Raw genomic sequence first — 19,997 nt, 5'->3', positions numbered from 1 at the left:
TTTTATTTGCAACAGGGGAGGGTATATGTAACAAAGATATTTTACTTGGGGATGATAAAATATTTTATAACCTTTAATAGATGGTTTAGAATTTTTAACTTCATGTACATGGGTTTTTTGGTACCCTGTACCTTTTCAATATATTTGTCCTTTTCCGATTAAGAAAAAAAGTACTCAACATCCTCTTTTCCTTAAACTCCTTTCTCTTCCATTTTCTACATGTTACCAATTCAAATTAGACAAATCTAAAATATGAAATTCGAAGTTTTCTTTTTCAAAAAGTGATGATGGAACAAGATCACCAAAAATCCATCACCTTCCCGTCTACATATAAATACTTACTAGTTAATATAATATGTAGAAAAAACCAAACTCGAGATAATTAATTAAAAGGGGTCACAGGCGTCACAATGACATCAAAAAGTCGTTGTCTAATTGATCTCTGATTCTATGAACCTCAATATTTTATTATTATTATTATTATTAAAGTTTAGTGTTAGATTAAAATATATTAAAAAGAAATTATTAAAGTTCAGAGTTTAAGGAACCACATTGACAAAGATAACTTAAAGAATTAATTAAGACAATAACAGACATATCGTTTAGGGAATAGGGATTCATGATGAGAGTTGTTACTATCAGCTCTTATTCATTAATTCCATCATTCCTTTGAAATAGGCATTATATATGTCCACAGCTTTTGCGAAATTGAGAAATCAACCTACCTTTAGTTATTAGCTTAATTAATCGCTTTGTTTTTTTGTTTGTTTGAAGCAAATTAATCGCTTTGTTTAAAATGCTTACCTATTAAAAAAACAACTTTTTTTATTTGATATTAATTTTAAAATTAATATTGCATATATTTTTTTAAAATTAAGTATCTGAAAATAATAAAGTTTTATTCAAAAGAAATTGTTCATTGTATAAAAATGTAATAAATGAATAATAAGTATTTTTTTATATAAAAAACTATTATTTTAAATTAATCCTAAAGCTTGACATTAATATATATTTCTTTTTTGGAGGCCATCAATTTTTTATAATGAGAGTAACTTAAACTATTCTATATTTTCTTTGTTTGAGTTGGTGGGTAGAAACTAAATTAAAGAATAATAGTGGTCTCAAAATATATATTATTATGCACAAGAAAGACCAAACTAAACGTGCAGGTAAAGGTTGAGTTTAATTATCATAAAGTCTTTATATATAGTTGGCCTTTGTTGGTCGATTTTGCAAGTGTCAAATAAACTAGTATTAAGGAGCTAGAGGCAATGGGAAAGAGCAAGGTTCTTGTTGTGGGTGGAACTGGGTATGTTGGGAGGAGAATAGTGAAGGCAAGTTTAGAACAAGGCCATGAAACCTATGTTCTTCAACGTCCAGAGATTGGTCTTGACATTGAGAAGGTGCAGATGCTGCTTTCATTCAAGAAGCAAGGTGCTCACCTTGTGGAGGCTTCTGTTTCTGATCACCAGAGCTTAGTGGAAGCAGTGAAGCTTGTGGATGTTGTGATTTGCACCATGTCTGGTGTTCATTTTCGCTCTCACAACTTGTTGGTGCAGCTCAAACTTGTGGAGGCCATCAAGGCTGCAGGGAACGTTAAGGTATGTTGTATATCTCTATACCTATATATGTATAATATGTTGTAGCATTATTCAATCTTTTTAAGTCAAAAATTGAGGTAGAATGATAGATAGTTAAAAGTTAGTCAAGAGATACAAAAGCTAGCTTACATCGACCGAAAGGTTCATTTTAATGTCAGTTTTTGGCCACCTGAGATTGTAGTATATTCTAAGAATTAGAGATCACTCCTTAAAATAACATGTGAATTGGGTTTAAAACTTCCTGAGACAGTTTAATCTAATGTGAGGATTGAGTACAGAGAGGATGCAACTTTTCTATAAAATATATATATATATAATTTAGCCTTCAAGTTCTTTCAAGTCAAACTTTTATTAGGTTAATCAAGTGGATATTATTACAAAAAAAATAAAAAAATCTTTTCACGAAAGTTCTTAAAAGGTTTCAACAATGGTTTTGAATGAAATTATTATCTTTAAAAGTCGAATACTCTCAATAATAATTTATAAACCATTCTGGGAGACATATTTCTATATGAGTTTTGCTTGAAACCAATATAGAATGTGTCAAGATGTGTGAATTTGACAATATTCTATATCGATTGTCTAAATAATGATGTTAATAATATTATACAATATCTGTTTTTTTTCCCTCAAAGTCAGTGTTGTTCTAATAATTTGTACATTGATACGGTGTCAAAAATATTTTTCTTAAAAAAATATATGGGCAATTTATTCAAAAGCTGCAGTTAGAACCAAAGGTGCAAAATAAAGCTGTCATTTTTTTATTCATTTCAAAATCAAATCAAATTGGAATAGGAAAGAGCAAGAAAAACTTATACAGACAATACAATAAATACAAAAAACAGTAAAATAAAATGGACACTTATTAGGTAATAGACAATACAAAAAATTAGATAATAAGAGCACAAAATATACCAGAAAGGTGATCCCTTAGCATTCATTTGACATATATTCATAAACCAAAAGTATATGACCCAATTCCTGTGCAGGTTTGAAAATAATAATATTGGTCCGGCCCAAATTAATAACAAACATAATGTGACTGACAATCTAATGAAAACAAAAAACTACACAATTTTTTTTAAAGTTTATAAAAAGTCGTAGATTTTGTTTTGTTATATGGTTTGCATATTTAATTTAGTTATTTTGATTTATTTAATTTACTTATTAGCAACTTTTAGTTTTGCAGAATTCAACCACTGAATCATTTAATATCATATATCTTAATAATCATGTACATAAAATTTAGATAAATTAAATATTTTAGATATATAATCTTAATCAATATTTATATACTCTAAAAACATATTACACGTTAAATTAAAAAACTAAAATTTGATAATAAGTAAAATAAACGTGTATAATTATTTCATGTGATACACAAAGCTTATTTTAACTTTCAAATAAATATGTATAATTAAATATGATATGTACTTCATCCCGTCCATTTCTTTTTTAAAACCCTCGTAGATATATAGACACATTGCACCTTATTAGTTTCCTTATGGTATAGGATGCACTTCCATTTCGTTTTAGAACTCATGTAGATAGGCATATTCCACCTTTTAGTTTCTTAGTAGTAGTAAATAATAAATAATATATATAATATTTAAAAGATTTTTCTGAAAACGATGTTTGTTATCCAACTATCGACTCAAAAAGAAAAGAGGAGTTGGATTTCTCATTTTCTACGGATATAAGGGGTAAAAAAAAATGCGAGTTGGAATTACTCAAATGACTAGATTCTTCAGTTACAGTTTGACTTCATTAATATTTTCTGCTTTTTAAAACAAAAAATATTTTCAAATTAAAGAAATAAATTCAACTCATAAAGTTAAGTGCCCACCGTATTAATAATATAAATCTTATGTAACTTTCCACCAAAAAAAAATAATCTTTTGTAACAATATATTAGCTCATTAACTACAATTCGTCTTCAGTCAAAAGGAAATTTTAGAATTCGATCGTCTCTCTCTCTTTTATAGTTAAAAGTTTTTTCTATCTTTTGGTAACTACAAATGTGAGAATAATTTAATCTTAATTGATTCACATGCGGATACAATTTAGGACCCGTTAAAAATAGCAACTTAATTAAGATATTTTTTAATAATTTCTTATTATATAAGAATTTATATTGTAAGTTCTTAAAATTCAATATATATATATATATATATATATATATATATATATATATATATATAATAAGTCATAGTATAAACTCGAAAAATTCACCATTCACATGTATATTTTCAATAAAAAAAATTCACCACTACATACCATCATAGAGGGAAACATAAAAAAATTACAATATATGAAAGAAATTACTAGTAACAAATAAAAATAAAAATTAGTTAATTAAATTATGTTTTTAGCGAAAAGAAAGAAACTTCTAATAAATAAATAAATTTGTTAGAAACAAGTAATTATAATGTTTTTGTTATAGTAGTTAAAATTAGTATTAATTTGGGACGAAGAAATGAATAAAATAAAATATTTAATTTGAAGGAAGAAGGAAAAGATAAAATGAAAAATATGCATGTTTTATATGTTTGGCCCCGGTGGGATTCGAAAGTGTTTTTGTCATGGGTTTCGCATAAACTATATCTTGAAGTGCTTATGAAAGGAGAGTTAGGTTACTTTTAACACATTTTTTATTTATTAGTTCAAATTTATTAAAAATTATAAAATCATAATAGATTAATTAAATATGATGTAAAAATATATAAATTTTATGATTTTTAAAACTTCAACTAATAAGAAATAATATGTTCAATTTTTTTTTCTAAAAATATGTTCTTAACATTTTTCTATGGTAATAATCTAAAATCCTATGACTAACTATAAATATTTTAAAAAGCTCTCCCGAATACTGTTATTTATGAGTCATGACATAAGATAAGTCCAAATAAACTATTCATAAATTCTTGCAAATCCTTTAAAAAAAAAGTTGTTCCAAATAAGACCTTAATTAAAATGTTTTATTTCAAAATTATATTAGAATCACATTTTTTTAATCATTATACAATTTGGTTTTTCTCTAGCGTTTCTTGCCTTCAGAATTTGGCATGGACCCTGCACTTATGGGACATGCACTTGAACCGGGAAGAGTGACATTTGATGAGAAAATGACCGTAAGGAAAGCAATTGAGGATGCCAACATCCCTTTCACTTACATTTCTGCTAACTGCTTTGCGGGTTACTTCGCTGGTAACCTCTCTCAAATGGGGACTCTCCTCCCTCCACGAGACAAGGTCCTTCTCTATGGTGATGGCAATGTCAAAGGTACTCCACATTTTAAAAATTCCAATCAATCATAAAACAAGTGTTAGAAAGAAAGTGTCATAGTGTCGTTACTTTCTTTATATTTGTATGTGTCATAGTATGCGAAATGTATTCATAGTTTACCAAATTTAAACACATGCATGCACATGTGGTCTAATACTTTGTACTAATTAATGAATTCACAATGCAGTTGTTTATATGAATGAAGATGATGTTGCAGCATACACAATAAAGACAATTGATGATCCTCGAACATTGAACAAGACGGTATACCTAAGACCACCAGAAAACATTCTCACTCAAAGACAGCTAATTGAAAAGTGGGAGAAACTCATAGGAAAACAACTAGAGAAGTCCAGCATAAATGAACAAGACTTTCTTGCTTCCATCAAAGGTAAAAAAAATACACCCCGAAGAGAAAGAACTGAATTATTTGACTAATTCATTCATATCATCAACAAAAAAAAAAAGACTTTGATTAATGTGAGTTACAGGTTTGGACTATGCAGCTCAAGTGGGGGTGGGGCATTTCTATCATATTTTCTATGAAGGTTGTTTGACAAACTTTGAAATAGGAGAAGGTGGAGAAGAAGCGTCAGAGCTTTATCCTGAGGTGAAGTACACCCGCATGGATGAATACCTAAAAGTTTATAAGCATGAAAAATTATGTATTTGACCTTACTTATCAGTGATTCTATGTCTGTTGAATGGTTTGTAATCATGTTTGATGTGATTGTGAAATATTTTTTTTAACTAAAGTCCCCAAGAACTTGACATAAATAATAGTGACCTTGATTACGGTTGATGTTGCAATTGCAAGCCTTTGAACTGGGGACTGAAAAGAGAAAAACAAACGTGACGATTTTGAACTGAATAGCAAGGTTTTTAAAAAAGGTTCTGCAACTAGGATTTTAGAAACAATGCCAAAGCTTTTTGGGGGGCTTTTTTTTTTTACCACAATTGTAGCAGCATGTGTCTGCTATTTCTTCCAACATCAAGAAATATGTCAAAATTACAACCGCAATTTAAAACCTTACCGCGCAGCCTATTTTTGGCTCATAAACCCAGACTAACTTGTGCCATGAGATTGAACATGCAGTCTTGAAACTGAATTATCCATACTGAACAGCAACCAGGGAAAGGAAAGGTTAATAAACTGTATGGCATTGGTATGTTTTCACAATTGCTACTAAAACGTGAATAGTGGGTTGGATCCAAGGAACACCCTTTAATCTCCCTACTCTGTTTTGTAACTCGGTTGCTCAAATTATGTGGAAGTGTATGCGACTCTAGAAATGGAAAAAAGTTAATTAGTTGAATACAATTCTTTACTGTGGAACCATCGAGGTGAAACTTAATTTTAATAGAAAAATAGTACTAAAAGTACTTGTGAATTTGCATCTAAGTTCTGTCTTGTGAAAATTGGAAATAAGAGTAGACAATAGAATATATAAAAGGTAGAGATAACATGCTGTCCTGATACGCAACTTCAACTGGTAAAAGAGAAGGAGAAAATTATTGAGAATAACTAGGGGTGGGTTATATAGCATTATTCAATCTAATGGTCAAACATATGACAAGTCAAAAAATTTATACCCTATATGAAATCATATTGGCATCCATTTCAGCTCCACCTGCACATACAAGGTCATTGCTACCTTTGATGTTTAAGTCAAATTGAATTGAACCCCCTTCAACCTTGGGCTTTTGGTCTCTCCCTACTTCCTGATAATGGAAAGCTGAGTCGTGGCTCTTACTATAAAAATCACTCACTTCTATTATGTTTTCTTTGCTATCTTTTTTCATATTTTCCATGAAATTTGACAAAACAGAGTTGAATTCAGTCAACTGAGCTCTTGATGCTTCAAGACTGCCTGGCCCATCCAGGGAAAGGCTTCTCTGTGCTTTCTCTAACATGGCTTGCAAATACTTCCCTTGTGCCTCTATTCTCATCTGCAATTTCTTCTGTACCTATTGCCAATTTGCACAAGTGAATTGAGACTTTCTACAATTGTACTACAAAACTTTGTTAGGAAACCACAACTTACAGAAAAGAAGGACTAGGTAAAACTATGAAAGTTAAAAAGGATAAATACCTCTAGCTGCTCTTCCAATCTCTTTTGAACTTCAATCTGACACCTCATTGCTTCTGCTATTGGGATTTCTCTATTTTGGTTATGAAAAATCAGTTAGGAAAATGAGAAATTTTCGCAATCAGTTGTATTTACACTACTTATTTTGTTTTCTGTTTTTTTGAAGTACACAAAACTATAAATGCTAATCACGTGGATACGAAATTTAGATGAGAGTTTGGCTCATGGAAACTATATGCATATAATCTAAAACATACCCCCCTTCATCATCACCTCTGTAACTGGTGTTAGGTGCTGAAGAACGATTGCTAAAATTTACATACGAACATCCTAAAAAGAAACAGAAACATGGAAAGAATATTATTACATTATTACCAAACATTTCCCGATTTTATGTTCTCTATTTAAGTAAATAAATGGAAGGACAAAATCTCTGTGGGAGAAGTTGGACAAACTATTCTAGATAATAAGTAAAAGAAATGCATGGGATGCCCAGTGTTTGTTAAAACTTGCAATGGACTCACTATTATTTTCTTTGTGCATATCCTCATTTTGTTTCCGAGCTTGCTGTCCAAGTCTATACTTCTGCAAATTAACAAATAACGAGAAATTCCAGATTATTCTTCTAAATGGTATTTTCTTTGATGATGGTTAGGATAAAGCAAGAAAAGTAAAGACAGAGAGGAAGACAAATTTGAACTATAGTCACTCAGAACATTATATAGAATAAAATAGTATTTAGAAAAAAAAAAAAAGAGAAAGAGAAAAGCCGGCTCATGATTGAAGTGTTCTCCTTCAAATATTCCAAGTTTTCAACTATTGTCTCTTCATCAAATTCCAAAATATCTGACTCATAAAATCAGTATTTTCACTCCTCCTTCTATTTGTACTACTTTGTTTAAATCTTTCTACAATTTTTTTTATGGTACTAATTAATTAATGATAATATCAAATCAAAATCTATTTTTCCTTTTACATTATTAAACGGTATCCTCATGAATGAAATCTATTATATATAAAAGGCTGAAGATAAAGAGTTAAATCTGATTACCTGTAAATGGCTCTTCAAATGATATAGTGTCAGCCCTTTCAAGCCCATTAACCTCAGAACAGACTTGGGAGTCGCCTCTGAACACAAAACAAACCGTTTCAGATTAATGTCATTTTCTGACACGAAGATTAGATTTTTTTATTTAATGATAAGCAGATTAGTAAAATAATATTGGATTAGCCAGCGTATATTAGCTGGGCAAGCAAAAACCCTAGAGCTAAAACATGAAGGAAAGTGATTGGATATTTCCATTGCACATTTTCCCTTTCATCCTCCTTAATGGGCCAAGGATTTGTAAGGAAAAAGACTATACAAATGAGGGAAACACCAAATACTACTTTAATTTATCATATGCAGAAATGTCGGGCTACATCAGCATGCAGATTACACGAATTCCAGTTTCCTAGATAATACATAATTTTGTGAAAGACTAACAAAAACTTATCTTCCAAGTTAACTCTTTTGTATCAACAACACCAACAAATATAACCTACTTGGATCGGCCTAGTGAAGATTTGGATAATTTACACAAAGTTTTAGATTCAAATTTCATTGTTGTGATTATACATGAGAAAAAAAAACACCAAATTATATAATGAGAGAAAATATTTTACATACTATCAGGGCCACCAAGCTTTTTGACTGCATCCACAAAGCGGTCATGAAGATCTGCCGTCCACCGTAGCCTCGGCTTTGGGTCTCGTGTCATCGTCATCACAATTCCATTGTAACCTTCTCTTCCTCCACCCTCCATCACTCACCTCCCAAACTACACTTGTTCACCTTCAAGGCTTCAGCTACCCTTGTTTTCTTTTCAACTTAGAAAAAGCAAATTCGAACAATTCCCACTTGGAGCTTTTGCTTTATACCTCTCTGCCAAACTGCGCCTTCATTCTATCCCAAAAGCGGAAAAGAAGAAAAGGGATCCTCGTACGTAGTCCACAATAAGATATACCATTTACCCTCTGCAACTAGTCACGGTGTTTTTGCTAATGGAAGAAGATTCTCTAATTCCCCAACACACTCTGATTCTGATTGTTAGCAATCATAACCTATTGGAACTAAACCATACAAGTCAGAGGAAAACAGAGCACAACACAACATCATTGATTAGACACAAACACGGAACTAGTGCTGCTGAAAAAAGGAAAATGGCTCAATGGCGTAAGAAGCAACGCTAATAATAATAACAAAAGCATTATATACGGCGTTTCATGGACTTATACAATGCTATTTTGTAACAGTGGTTCAATTATTTAGTATCTAATGATAAATAATTAAGTATGTGGCATGTTTAGGTGCAATGCATTATGCATGTAGATGACATGATATGATATTAATATTAATATGAGCATGGTAGAAATTAGCAGCTAGAATAGTTAGTTTGAGGAACATGTTAGAGGAAATCTCGGCGACGAATTCGAAGTAGCATCGTGGATAGCAAGTTTTTTAATCGGGGAGATGAAATTCAAAGACTTAAGGTGCTCGTTGTGTCCGTTGGATCGGAATAAGTGAGTTTGTTAGGGAGGATCGAACGGTGTGTGTTATGGAATGGGGGACACGTGGATGCCAGCGTGGAAGATTCGGATCTAAGAGAAATGAATGATGAGAGTCCAAAAGGGAAGGTCACGTTAGAGTTAGAGGGTCACATGGATTTCGATTGGAGGGAGAGAGAAGTGGGGCCCACCAAATGAACACGTTTCGGTTTGTCCGTTAATGATGCTGACGGAAGAATATTCCTTCTCCGGCTGAGGAATGGACTATAAGAAGATAAATTCTATCTATCTTTGATAATTTTTATTTTTAAAAAAAAAAACTATTTAGTAAAATCTCTCGATGGCCCATTGTCATTGACCCCCTTTTAACAGAAAGTGAATATAGAAATATAAATTTTATTTTATACTTAACATGTTTATAAATAAAATAAAACATGAATGAAATTATAATAAAAAAATGGTACATAATGATTTTTATAAAAACAAATGTGTGAAAAAGAACAAAATAATGTTCTGTTCTGTTCTGTTCTATCCCAACTACTATGTTAAATTTAGGCAGAGAATTTTGTATAAGGTGGTCCAATAACATAGAAGCTGTTCCCAACTAATTATTTAAACATATATCCATTCTAATATTTTAGGAACCATTTTATGCAATTTTTTTTTATTGAACTTTAATCCTTTTAAAGTGAGGAATAAGTTTTTTTATCAGTAAAGTGAGGAATATGTTAAAACACGAAATTGCAAACATTTATTTTAAAATCAATAATTGAAATTGTAATAAAATATGCAATTTAAAAAATAAATTGTAATGAAATATTATATATAATAAATTATAAAAGTGTTAAAATTATAATTTCGTTTTATAATTTCATATTTTAATCTCCAAGTGTACGTAGTGTTAACTTATTTTTAGTTGGATCATCACGATGATATTTTAACTACTAAAAATAGTGTCCAACTATGCAAGATAGTAGCATGCTTGGTTTAAGGATTGTTTAGTCCGTGAAGAGCTGATAATCCTTCAAGATCTAACATTTTGTGTTCTCTTCTGTCTGGTTTACTCCCTTTTTATCGTCTTCTGCCCAATTTTTAATGCCTAGATTTTATTCCTTTTGTTCTTTGGGTCCGTCTTACCTTCACACGCACTGGAAATATTATCTCTTACAGTACTACTGCTTTATCCCATGATTAATTTAATTCTTGCTATAAAGTTAAATTATATTATGGCCAAGTAATTGCAGATTTGAAACTCAACCATAAGAATCGAAAAAGTTTGCTTGTGATTCTTCCTTCTTCTTTTTTGTGAGTTCTTGTGATTCTTCCTTTATCCTAGCTTGTGACAATTCCTTTCACTTGGGACAAACTCTTCCTGCCTAAAAAACTTTCACTAAAAGGTTAAACAAAATTATTTAACAAGTGATTAATAATATGATAATTAATTAACTATTCTCTTTACACGTCATTTGCTAGTTTAGTAATATGTCTCCCTTTTTACATTTAGATAATGTATTTTTTTCTTCTCCTTAAAAGGAGAAATTTGACTTAATAAATCAAAATAAAAAATAAGTTATTTTAAAGAAACTTTAAAAAATTCAAAAACTTTTGACTTTTACTTTTTTTTCCTTTATTTCACATTTTAAGATACACAAATACACTACTTAAGGAAATTATTTTTATACTTACAATCTTAAAGAATGATCAAGTAATTTAAATCTTTTATTTTTTTAAACTCTAAAAAAGTTAATTAAGACAATAACACTTTGGTTTTCCTCTTATTTTTACAAAATGACAAACCATGTGGTCAATTACACAAGAGCCGGCAGTATTATACTACATGACAAGTTGGCATGGCATTCCAATCTACTATGGATCACATGTTCTGTTGGGTTACAATGTCATAATGGTGGGAAAATGTTCAAAAACGCATGCCAACACCATAGGCTGTTTCTTCGAAAGTTGACAAATTAACTTTTCTTAATTATAGTAGGCCTTTTCTAAAGGCAGCTTCTCATTTGAATACAAGTTTTTTCTGAAGGCAGCAAAGAAAAATATCTAATGTTGGTGCTACATTTGAGAACCTTCATCACAGCACAACTTTAACAATATGCAGAATCCATCATGCACTATTTAGAAGTTAGAAGATATATAACTTGATAATCACCACAAAATAAATAAATTAAATAAAAATGCTGAGCAAGATGACAAAAGCAATAGATGAGAAAGCATCAGCATTATGATCATATCTGCATAAAACAATTCCATTGATGCTAATTATCATGATAATTAGCAATATTCTCCTATGAATTGTCCTTTAGCTTACGGAAAATGTTTTGAAAAACCCATTCTTATTTGGGTCAAAAAGTACATCAATTGGCCCAAACTCAACTTCTTCAGAAGCATTGCTAAATGCTATAATCATTATCAAACGCAAGAGGTTCTTCTTCGATTCTTCTTCTGCCAATCAAAAGTCAAGTAAACGCATTCTTATAATTAATCAATTGGATCATATATCTGCCTCTTGTGGTAGAGCTTGGAACAAATTATTCAAATATTATATAAATAATAAATATGCTAAAGAAATTGTCAAAAGTAACAAAAGGAATTGTCAAAAGAAATCTGCATGTCCTAATCTTTTAAAGTGCAGGAATATATACATAATTTGTTCCTTTTCTTTGAATGAATACGCTTAAAGAAGCTCCAGTTCCACGATCACATCCGATATAGGCAATTCAACATATTCGAATCACTCTTTGACAAAGTTGGAGCAGTATGCCCAAACAATTTCCATCATTTATCTATATACTTATGACTTCAATATTTATGGTAAATAAAAATTACACTATCAATTCAATTAGAAATCATGATAATTAAATATGTCATTTAAGATAAATTTTATAAAAATGAATAAATGTATCACATATATTGAATGACAATGTAAAATCTTTTATCCCAACTATATATAAGTATACATGTACTATTTATAAGCACTAATAAATCATATGACATGTATCATTATACATTTTAAATTTAAGGCAACTGACAGTTTAACAAGAAAAACAACCGTGCATATGTTTTTAAAATGTGATAAAAAAAAAAGTAATGTGACAAAGAAAAATAGAAAAAAAATGTATAGATATAAATTGCAGTAAAAACTGTGTAAGAAGAATAGTGTTGCAGTAAAAATAAGAAGAAGAATATTTACCAGGAAGCAATGAATTTCTTGCGTACACTCAAAAAGCTGTTTTTCACTAAAACTGGCAGTGTGTTCTCTATATACACAACTGTATTTCTTACTTTGCTTTTAATGGATCATCAACTTATTAATGGGTTTGGCTGTATGCATATTAAAAAGCCCATGTGCGTGGACATGCATGGCACCCGACTTCTCAAACAAATTTTCACCATAAATTTAAAAAGTAACCAAGAATTATAATCATAAGCAGCTTTATGGAGATCACGGTGCAAGTGCTTATCCGATTAATTAAGACAGAATATCTCCTTAATTGGATTTATTGCCCTCGGCATATGATCATAATAACCAATGGAAGTTTTTCATCCACATCAATAATCCTCAACGATCTGATTAGAGAGAGCTATAGTATTCTATTCAATAAGCAATATCATTTCAAAATTGCTTATCTGTGAAAACATTCCAACATCTTTACCATAACACAGTTTTTGTTTGCTAACTGGGCTAGATAGTAATTAGTAAATGCTTTTTAATGTGCATGATAAATAGAGTGGCAAAATTAGCAGATCCCCCGGGCAAAAACACATGTATGTGTTTGCAAACTAAAATAGTTACTTTTAAAGCAAATGATACAGGATTGCTATTTTTATTAAGAATCATACGTATTTTTTATTAGAAACAATCATATTTGAGCCGGATAAGATTAATGTTAATGAGTAAACTTTTTCTCTTAATATTTAATGTAATTGCATATCAAAGATTATAATTCAAAACGTACTACTGATTAAGGCGAAGCAACTCTATACCAGATGATCTACGAATTTCTTGGTACAAGGTGATTATAACTTGCAAAAGAATATTCAATCAAAGAGCGGCACAAGGTGATTAACACGTCTTATTTGATAAATAGTTCACTGCACTATTAGTCACTACTCACTACTTGCACACCAATAGCAGCCCAGCTTGCTCACTCATGACTCAACAACTTCTGGAAACATGTGAAACAATGTTTTTCTGACCCTTCACCACATCAAAGACATATCAATATTATTGACTTATTTGAAATATGAAATCCCAAAGGAGCAGTCCATTAAGAAATTGATCAAAGTTCTTGTGATTGATCAATCCAGCCAGCAGTGGTAATATATTGTACATCCATTTATAGCATGCAAAATTAGTAATTCATATCTACAGAGAGTTAGAAAGAGAAAAGTATAGATATAATAAATGAGATAATGTAATAGAAGTAGTGAGATAAAGAGAAAATGTGTTACTGAGGTATGTGATATATATACTGATATATCATATATATATATATATCATTACTTTTCTAGTATACAAAAATGATGCACGGACACCTGGTCCTAATATATACCTAGAGAAAGAAATGAGAAAAACGTAGACTTGAGTAAAAAAAAATATAATATAAAAAAGAGAGTAATATGAAGAAGAAAAAAAAGTGTCAATAAAGTGTTTACATGTAACATGTCATCGTATACTTTTTAGCATGATTCCTACTATTTAGCTATTAACAATCCGCTGGCACTTTCTTACAATATCTCCACAAATTACCACTAACTCATGATAAGATTTAATTTTATATGATTATATTAATCTATACCATGCACGCGCGGGCGTTTTAATTTTTATATAAATAAAAGTATGTCATTCTTAAATTTATTAAATAATGCATTATAGATGTCAAATTTGTTTATTTCTTTCTATCCTTCTGTTGCATGTTCTCTTAATCCATACATGATCACAAACATGATGGAAATATTTAAAAAGTTCAATATTTACTTTTGGCATAACTAGGAGATTCAGGGACTTCTATTTGACACCCTGTTAGGGTGTGTTTGTAAACAAGATATGTTGAACATAATGTACGTTGGCTCCAATAACACAAGTTGGTTCTTTCTCAATTTGCGATATTGGAATTCCCAAACTACCGTTTAAACTTTAAAGGCTTTTAACGGCAAATGAAACACACGCTTAATCCTCCTTAGTCAAGAGATGCAAGTGCTTCAATAGGGCAACTAATTTTTCTTCCACATAGCTTTGGGACTTCCAAATGAGATTTTCTTTGGCTGTTCCGCTCAAGAAATGAATGTGTCAAATAATTAGTTACTTATTAGGCATGCATTTAACCTCACTTTGATGTAGAGTCCAACTCTAAAGGAAGTAATGACAGGCCAGACAATTTTTTTTGAAAGATGAAATAATGAGGAAATAGCCACTAATGCACGTTCCAACTAACACTATACAGTAAATTAAGAATGGTTAATAATTAGTACGTCTAGAGTGAACCGTGCATTATGTTGCGTATTCAAAACACGCTGGTTGGAAACATGATTAAGTTTTTTGACGAGAGGAAACAAGAATTACCGAGCATGATTTTCAAACTCTGACTATGACTAGATTTCCCAGTCGGACCAGGTTAATTAACCGTTAAGCAAGTACTCTGTCTAGTACGGCCATATATATATATACCCTCAAAACAGCATTATTGAAAAACCAATCTCAAAGTAAAGGATTTGAAATCATTGTTGATATTGCGTACCGTCATCACTAAGCTAAAAATAACTGTCATTACTTATATTATACTCCGTTGTCCTATACTATGTTTTAAATATTTTGTCATATGTTTAAATACATTTATATATTTATTGTGTTTTTTCGTGTGTAACAAAATGATATAATTCCACTGCTTTCTGATTTTGGGATTAAATTTAGAAGAAAAAAAATTATAAATGTAAAAAGTTTATACAGTCATTCCATCATAATTTATTAAATATAATAAATTTTTTAACTTTTAAAATAATTATATATTGATATATAAATATTAAACTCTTACATTTAATTTGCTAAAATGGAGAATTGGATAACACATATATACTTATTTCTTATGATTATAAAAAGAGTTATGGGAAAAGACAATAAAAGATTAAACACGGAACAAATTGATATATTTATTGTACTTACTTAGTTAGGATTTGGAAAGAGTTTTTTTGTCCCTGCAAAGTATCAACAAGTTAAGGTATCCGTCAATGGGCCAAACTTTTTATCAATGCCAATGGATAACAACTACTAACAAGTATAAATGGGTTGATGTTTTCGTGCCCGTGAATTAATTATCATAACACCAATTAGAAGTGCTTAATTTGCTTACAGTATGATTATAATTTATAACAGCTCATAATCATCTACTGGCACATCAATTTGCTTCTTTTACTTCAATAGTACCTTCATATGTTATTATCCACTCCTTTCAGTAGGTATAGTTAGTACCATCAAAGTATGGAGGTCTTACAATGGCTGTCTTTTAAATTTTAATGATGGCTGAGTTCATCAAACCTAAAAGGTTCAAGTTTTCAAGTTGTTAGGCCTTTTAGAAAATTGAGCTTTGGCGTCAATTGAAAGAACGAAGACGGGATGAATTGGTTTTTTGGGTTCAATAAGAGACAATTATAAAATTTAATGCAAACGATTTAAGATTGATATGGATATATATAGTTAAAGGATAAAGAAAGAATGCATATCTCCATCATTTTATTCTCATTTAGTCACACAATGCGTGATCAATGTCTAGTCCTCAAACAACTAGTGTGCAGCGGTTTCTTTCTCCTAATGATACCACAAAAATCTCAATTTAATTACCTTCGAATGAAATAGAGTAATGTTGATTAAAGAAGAGTTTTTTTTTTTATTATTACTAGTATTTTTTTTTCTTTTTTCACTAAGATGATCTAGCCCTTTAGTTTTAATGATAAAAATCAAAATATAAGACTAGATATTCTTAATAAAGACTAATAATCTCCTTGTATTATGGTTCATCCAAACAATTCGCTTTACAAATGAATTATTTCTATGTTGGATTTTACAAGCTTCGTCTATCAACTCATCACAAAGCTTCATTGGGAAGGATTTGTCTAGTAAAGAGACAACAAGACATTTCAAGAAATATCATGTGATATTAGCTAAGAAGTGTATATGCATGATAAGTTTAAAACTCTGTCTTTAGCAGAAGTTGAAAGTTTATCTACTCTCATACTCCAAAAGACATGAAAAAAAAATTAGTGATAGGACAATGATTCAAAAAACTCGGCGTACTCGAAGCATAAAGATAGATACTTCTACTTACTACGCGGGAAAAGTACAAAAAGAAGATATAAAAGAGAATTGCCAAAATATACTTGTCAGAGCTACTTTGGTCAGTTGACCAGTATCTAAATTATTGTATATATCTCTTGTTACTTATATTTAATTCTTATAACATAAGTGTTAGAATGGAAATAATATTTAATATTTTTAACATTCATATTTTGAAGATCGAAAAATAACTCTCACTGACTATTTTAAGTTTTATTTTTTTATTAACAACTTTAGTGATTCCATTCAGAGGTTAGTCATATTTAAGTTTTATCATTTTTTTTCAAGAGTATATTATCCAAAAATCAAATTTATATCCTTTTTCACAACTCAACTTGTGTCCTACACCCATTGGATTTTTAAATTTTACTATATAAGTCTAGAGAGTCAACAAATTAACTATCAAAAAATATTTATTCATTTTCTTTGTTATATTTTTTAAATAAATCATAATTTTATTAATTTTTTTATCATTTTACACTTTTCAATTACTTTAACACCTAATTTTATCAAACACTTTTAATTTAATAATATAATTTTTCAACTTCTAACTACCAACTTTTAACTAAATTTTTAATTTTCAACTAATTTTATCTAGTCTACATTTACTTAACATAATTTATTTCTCTTATAGCATTCTTGGTAACCTTGTACACATTTTTTTTATAAGAAACCTTATACACATATTCTGAATACAAAAAATAACATCCCTTATAATTTTAATAGGATGCTTGTGTTAAGTGCAAGGACGAAAGAAAACTTGTTTGAAGCTTAAAGAAGATTTGGAAAAAAAATTATCTATAACTTGAGCATTGCCTTGTATTATTCTTCTTATATTGTACCTTAGGCGTTAAAAATCGCAATCTTGTATATAATTTAAACTTTTGTCCTCTGGGGTCTGTTTGGCAGGAAGTAAAGAAATAAGTGGAAACAGAATGAATGAAGATAAAAAAGGTGAAAAATAAAAGTGTTTGATTTAAAAGAAATAAGAAATAGATAAATAGTTGATTATAGACAAAAATATAGTATACATTTTAATCCATTAAGTATGTAAGCCTGACCGTTTGATTAGAAACCTGTAACCTACCTCCAAATGTGCACGGGTGCATGCATGTATACTTTCCACCGCTTAAATGTCAGTTTAGTTTATTCATGAAGTACGGAACAAGCAACACGCAAGTGCATAAAGTTAATTCAAAATTATTGAATGCATCTAAAATACACAATTAAATTAATTTTAGCCACATATTGTAAATTTAAACGTGTGCTACAATGTGTGAAATTAGTTTTAAATAACAAGCAAACAAACAAACGTTAGACATATATGCATGGTGGTATTTAACTACTATTATTACTATAGACGTTGCTAGAAATTAAATTAGAATTCGCTGCAAGCATCAAGTGAGATTTGTTAAATTATGTAACTGGAGAGTATCTCAATACCTGTATTGTAACTTTTTCAAGGTGACAGAATCTAGCAAGGTAATAAAAGACATCACAACAATTATTTTTAATTTGCAACGAACAAACCTGTTGCCGCCGGTTGAGTATCCAATAACCAGTATGTCCAACTAAAAATAACATGATGATGCAGCTCATATATTTATGGGTTACATCAATTAATCGAGAACATTAGAAGAAAAAAAAAATACATTTTCACTTTTCCTGGGCAATGCCCTTCCTATATGCCCTGGATTAATCATTACAAAAATCCCTGAATTTAAACCACATAGTATATAATAATTATCGTGGTATAACATGATAAATAAATAATTTTATTTATTGAATATACGACTAGAGATTTAATCTTATGTCCATTCATATAAAAAAAAATGAAAAACAATAAGATAACTGTTATGTTATTTTTTTCATAATTGGAAATTTAATTGAATTGGGTCTGGAAAGTTCATATGAATTTAATTAGGTTTCAAGATTTTACACAAAAAAATAAAATCATCATTTCACTTATAAGCAAAACATTGATACAATTTAGAGAATAATCAAAATTTTGTGAACCAACATAGAATCGAAACGTTCTTGAGAGATCACATGAACGTTTGGTTCACTTATCTGTGAATTAAATTCCCAGATGAGTTTGTAATGAGTCTGAGCTTATTGTTACAAGCAGCTAAGATTTCACCTAGTTCAGTACCATTGTTGATGCTGGAATGAAGCCAATCATGCACCTGCTTACAAGTAGGTTGCAAGATTTAAACGATTCTTACAAGGATACTTATATAATAGTACTAGAATAGAATTATTCATTACCCAAGTATTCATTTAAACAACATATTCAAACTCATGTTCTTATAAGATTTTTTTGGACATATTCTTATAAGATCTTAATTAGTTGTAGATATTACCAACTGGATCAACTTTGGAGCAAGTGTCCTTCTAAATGAAAATTTACAAATGGCAAGCTTTTCCACACCCAAAAACTGAGTACTGTAGCGACGTTTCCTTCTTTCGCAACGTCTCAGTGTGGCGATATTTTTTTATATTATCAATTCCCTAGGGACAAATAAAGTAAGGTAAGGGTAGCCAAATTTAATAGTAAATATATACTACTACACAGTTTCACTAAAACATGGCCGTTTCACGCCCTAGAAAGTTTCATTAGCCCCAGCTGTGCCCAGTTGCACACCATTCAAACCAAACCAAACCCAATCCTTTATAGCGTGTTTGTTCATGACTACTTGAATTTAGGTTCATTTGAAAGTATGAAAAGGTTATTTCTCACAAAACGGGACATCAGAACGTGTGCCAACCATTTGCGTATGGGTTCACAAGCAAGCTCTTAGTTAGTCCCTAGTGTCACCCTTTGCGTTAAACTTCCAACTCCTCTTTTTTTCTTCTTCCTTTTATCTCAGCCATTACTCTCTCTGACACCTATGCATGTGCCTCTTCATTTTTTTCTTCTGTCTTCCAAACAAAGTGATGAAAGAGGTGGCAGTTGAAGCTGAAGGAGGAGCACCAGGAGTGGTGCACGAGGGTGGAAAAGCAACCACGGTTAGGCCAGACATACACAACAGTTCCATGAAAATTTTGAGGGCTAGAAAGCCTTGATTCCTAACAAAAATTAATTGAATTATTCCTTAATTTAAAGGATCTTGATCAATTTAAAATATTAAA

The 19,997-nt window shown here is 30.3% G+C and overlaps 2 protein-coding genes across 3 annotated transcripts; one reads left to right on the top strand and one right to left on the bottom strand.

Moving 5' to 3' along the window:
• The first annotated feature begins 1,219 nt into the window (after positions 1-1,219).
• On the top strand, positions 1,220-5,696 carry LOC114369002 (isoflavone reductase homolog). 2 transcript variants are annotated; one of them, XM_028326306.1, is made up of 4 exons: positions 1,220-1,601; positions 4,643-4,883; positions 5,074-5,277; positions 5,393-5,696. In XM_028326306.1, exons 1-4 carry the CDS (start codon positions 1,272-1,274, stop codon positions 5,557-5,559), a joined length of 942 nt encoding a protein of 313 aa, XP_028182107.1. In that variant the 5' UTR covers positions 1,220-1,271; the 3' UTR covers positions 5,560-5,696. The 2 variants fall into 2 exon arrangements, with proteins under 2 accessions (XP_028182107.1, XP_028182106.1); XM_028326305.1 differs by having other exon boundaries at positions 1,222-1,601; positions 5,378-5,696.
• Positions 5,697-6,292: 596 nt separating this feature from the next.
• LOC114369003 (myb family transcription factor PHL11-like) lies at positions 6,293-9,461 on the bottom strand. The gene is made up of 6 exons (XM_028326307.1): positions 8,646-9,461; positions 8,028-8,104; positions 7,501-7,561; positions 7,234-7,306; positions 6,980-7,049; positions 6,293-6,854 (listed from the first exon to the last, which is right to left on the bottom strand). Exons 1-6 carry the CDS (start codon positions 8,779-8,781, stop codon positions 6,474-6,476), a joined length of 798 nt encoding a protein of 265 aa, XP_028182108.1. The 5' UTR covers positions 8,782-9,461; the 3' UTR covers positions 6,293-6,473.
• Between the last annotated feature and the right edge of the window lie 10,536 nt (positions 9,462-19,997).

This window comes from Glycine soja, chromosome 9 (genome assembly GCF_004193775.1).
Source record: "Glycine soja cultivar W05 chromosome 9, ASM419377v2, whole genome shotgun sequence".
Classification (NCBI taxonomy): Eukaryota; Viridiplantae; Streptophyta; class Magnoliopsida; order Fabales; family Fabaceae; genus Glycine; species Glycine soja.
Note: the sequence above shows the minus strand (reverse complement) of the source record. Positions and strands in the feature narration are given on the sequence as shown.

What these genes read in the sequence shown, in the direction of transcription:
- LOC114369002 (XM_028326305.1), top strand. Translation starts at nt 1,272, where the DNA reads ATGGGAAAGAGCAAGGTTCTTGTTGTGGGTGGAACTGGGTATGTTGGG. An exon ending in AGGCTGCAGGGAACGTTAAG is followed by an intron (nt 1,602 to 4,642) that starts GTATGTTGTATA and finishes GTTTTTCTCTAG; the next exon opens with CGTTTCTTGCCTTCAGAATT. An exon ending in CTTTCTTGCTTCCATCAAAG is followed by an intron (nt 5,278 to 5,377) that starts GTAAAAAAAATA and finishes TGTGAGTTACAG; the next exon opens with GTTTGGACTATGCAGCTCAA.
- LOC114369003 (XM_028326307.1), bottom strand. Translation starts at nt 8,781, where the DNA reads ATGGAGGGTGGAGGAAGAGAAGGTTACAATGGAATTGTGATGACGATG. An exon ending in AAAGCTTGGTGGCCCTGATA is followed by an intron (nt 8,105 to 8,645) that starts GTATGTAAAATA and finishes TTTTGTGTTCAG; the next exon opens with AGGCGACTCCCAAGTCTGTT. An exon ending in TATGCACAAAGAAAATAATA is followed by an intron (nt 7,307 to 7,500) that starts GTGAGTCCATTG and finishes GTTTCTTTTTAG; the next exon opens with GATGTTCGTATGTAAATTTT.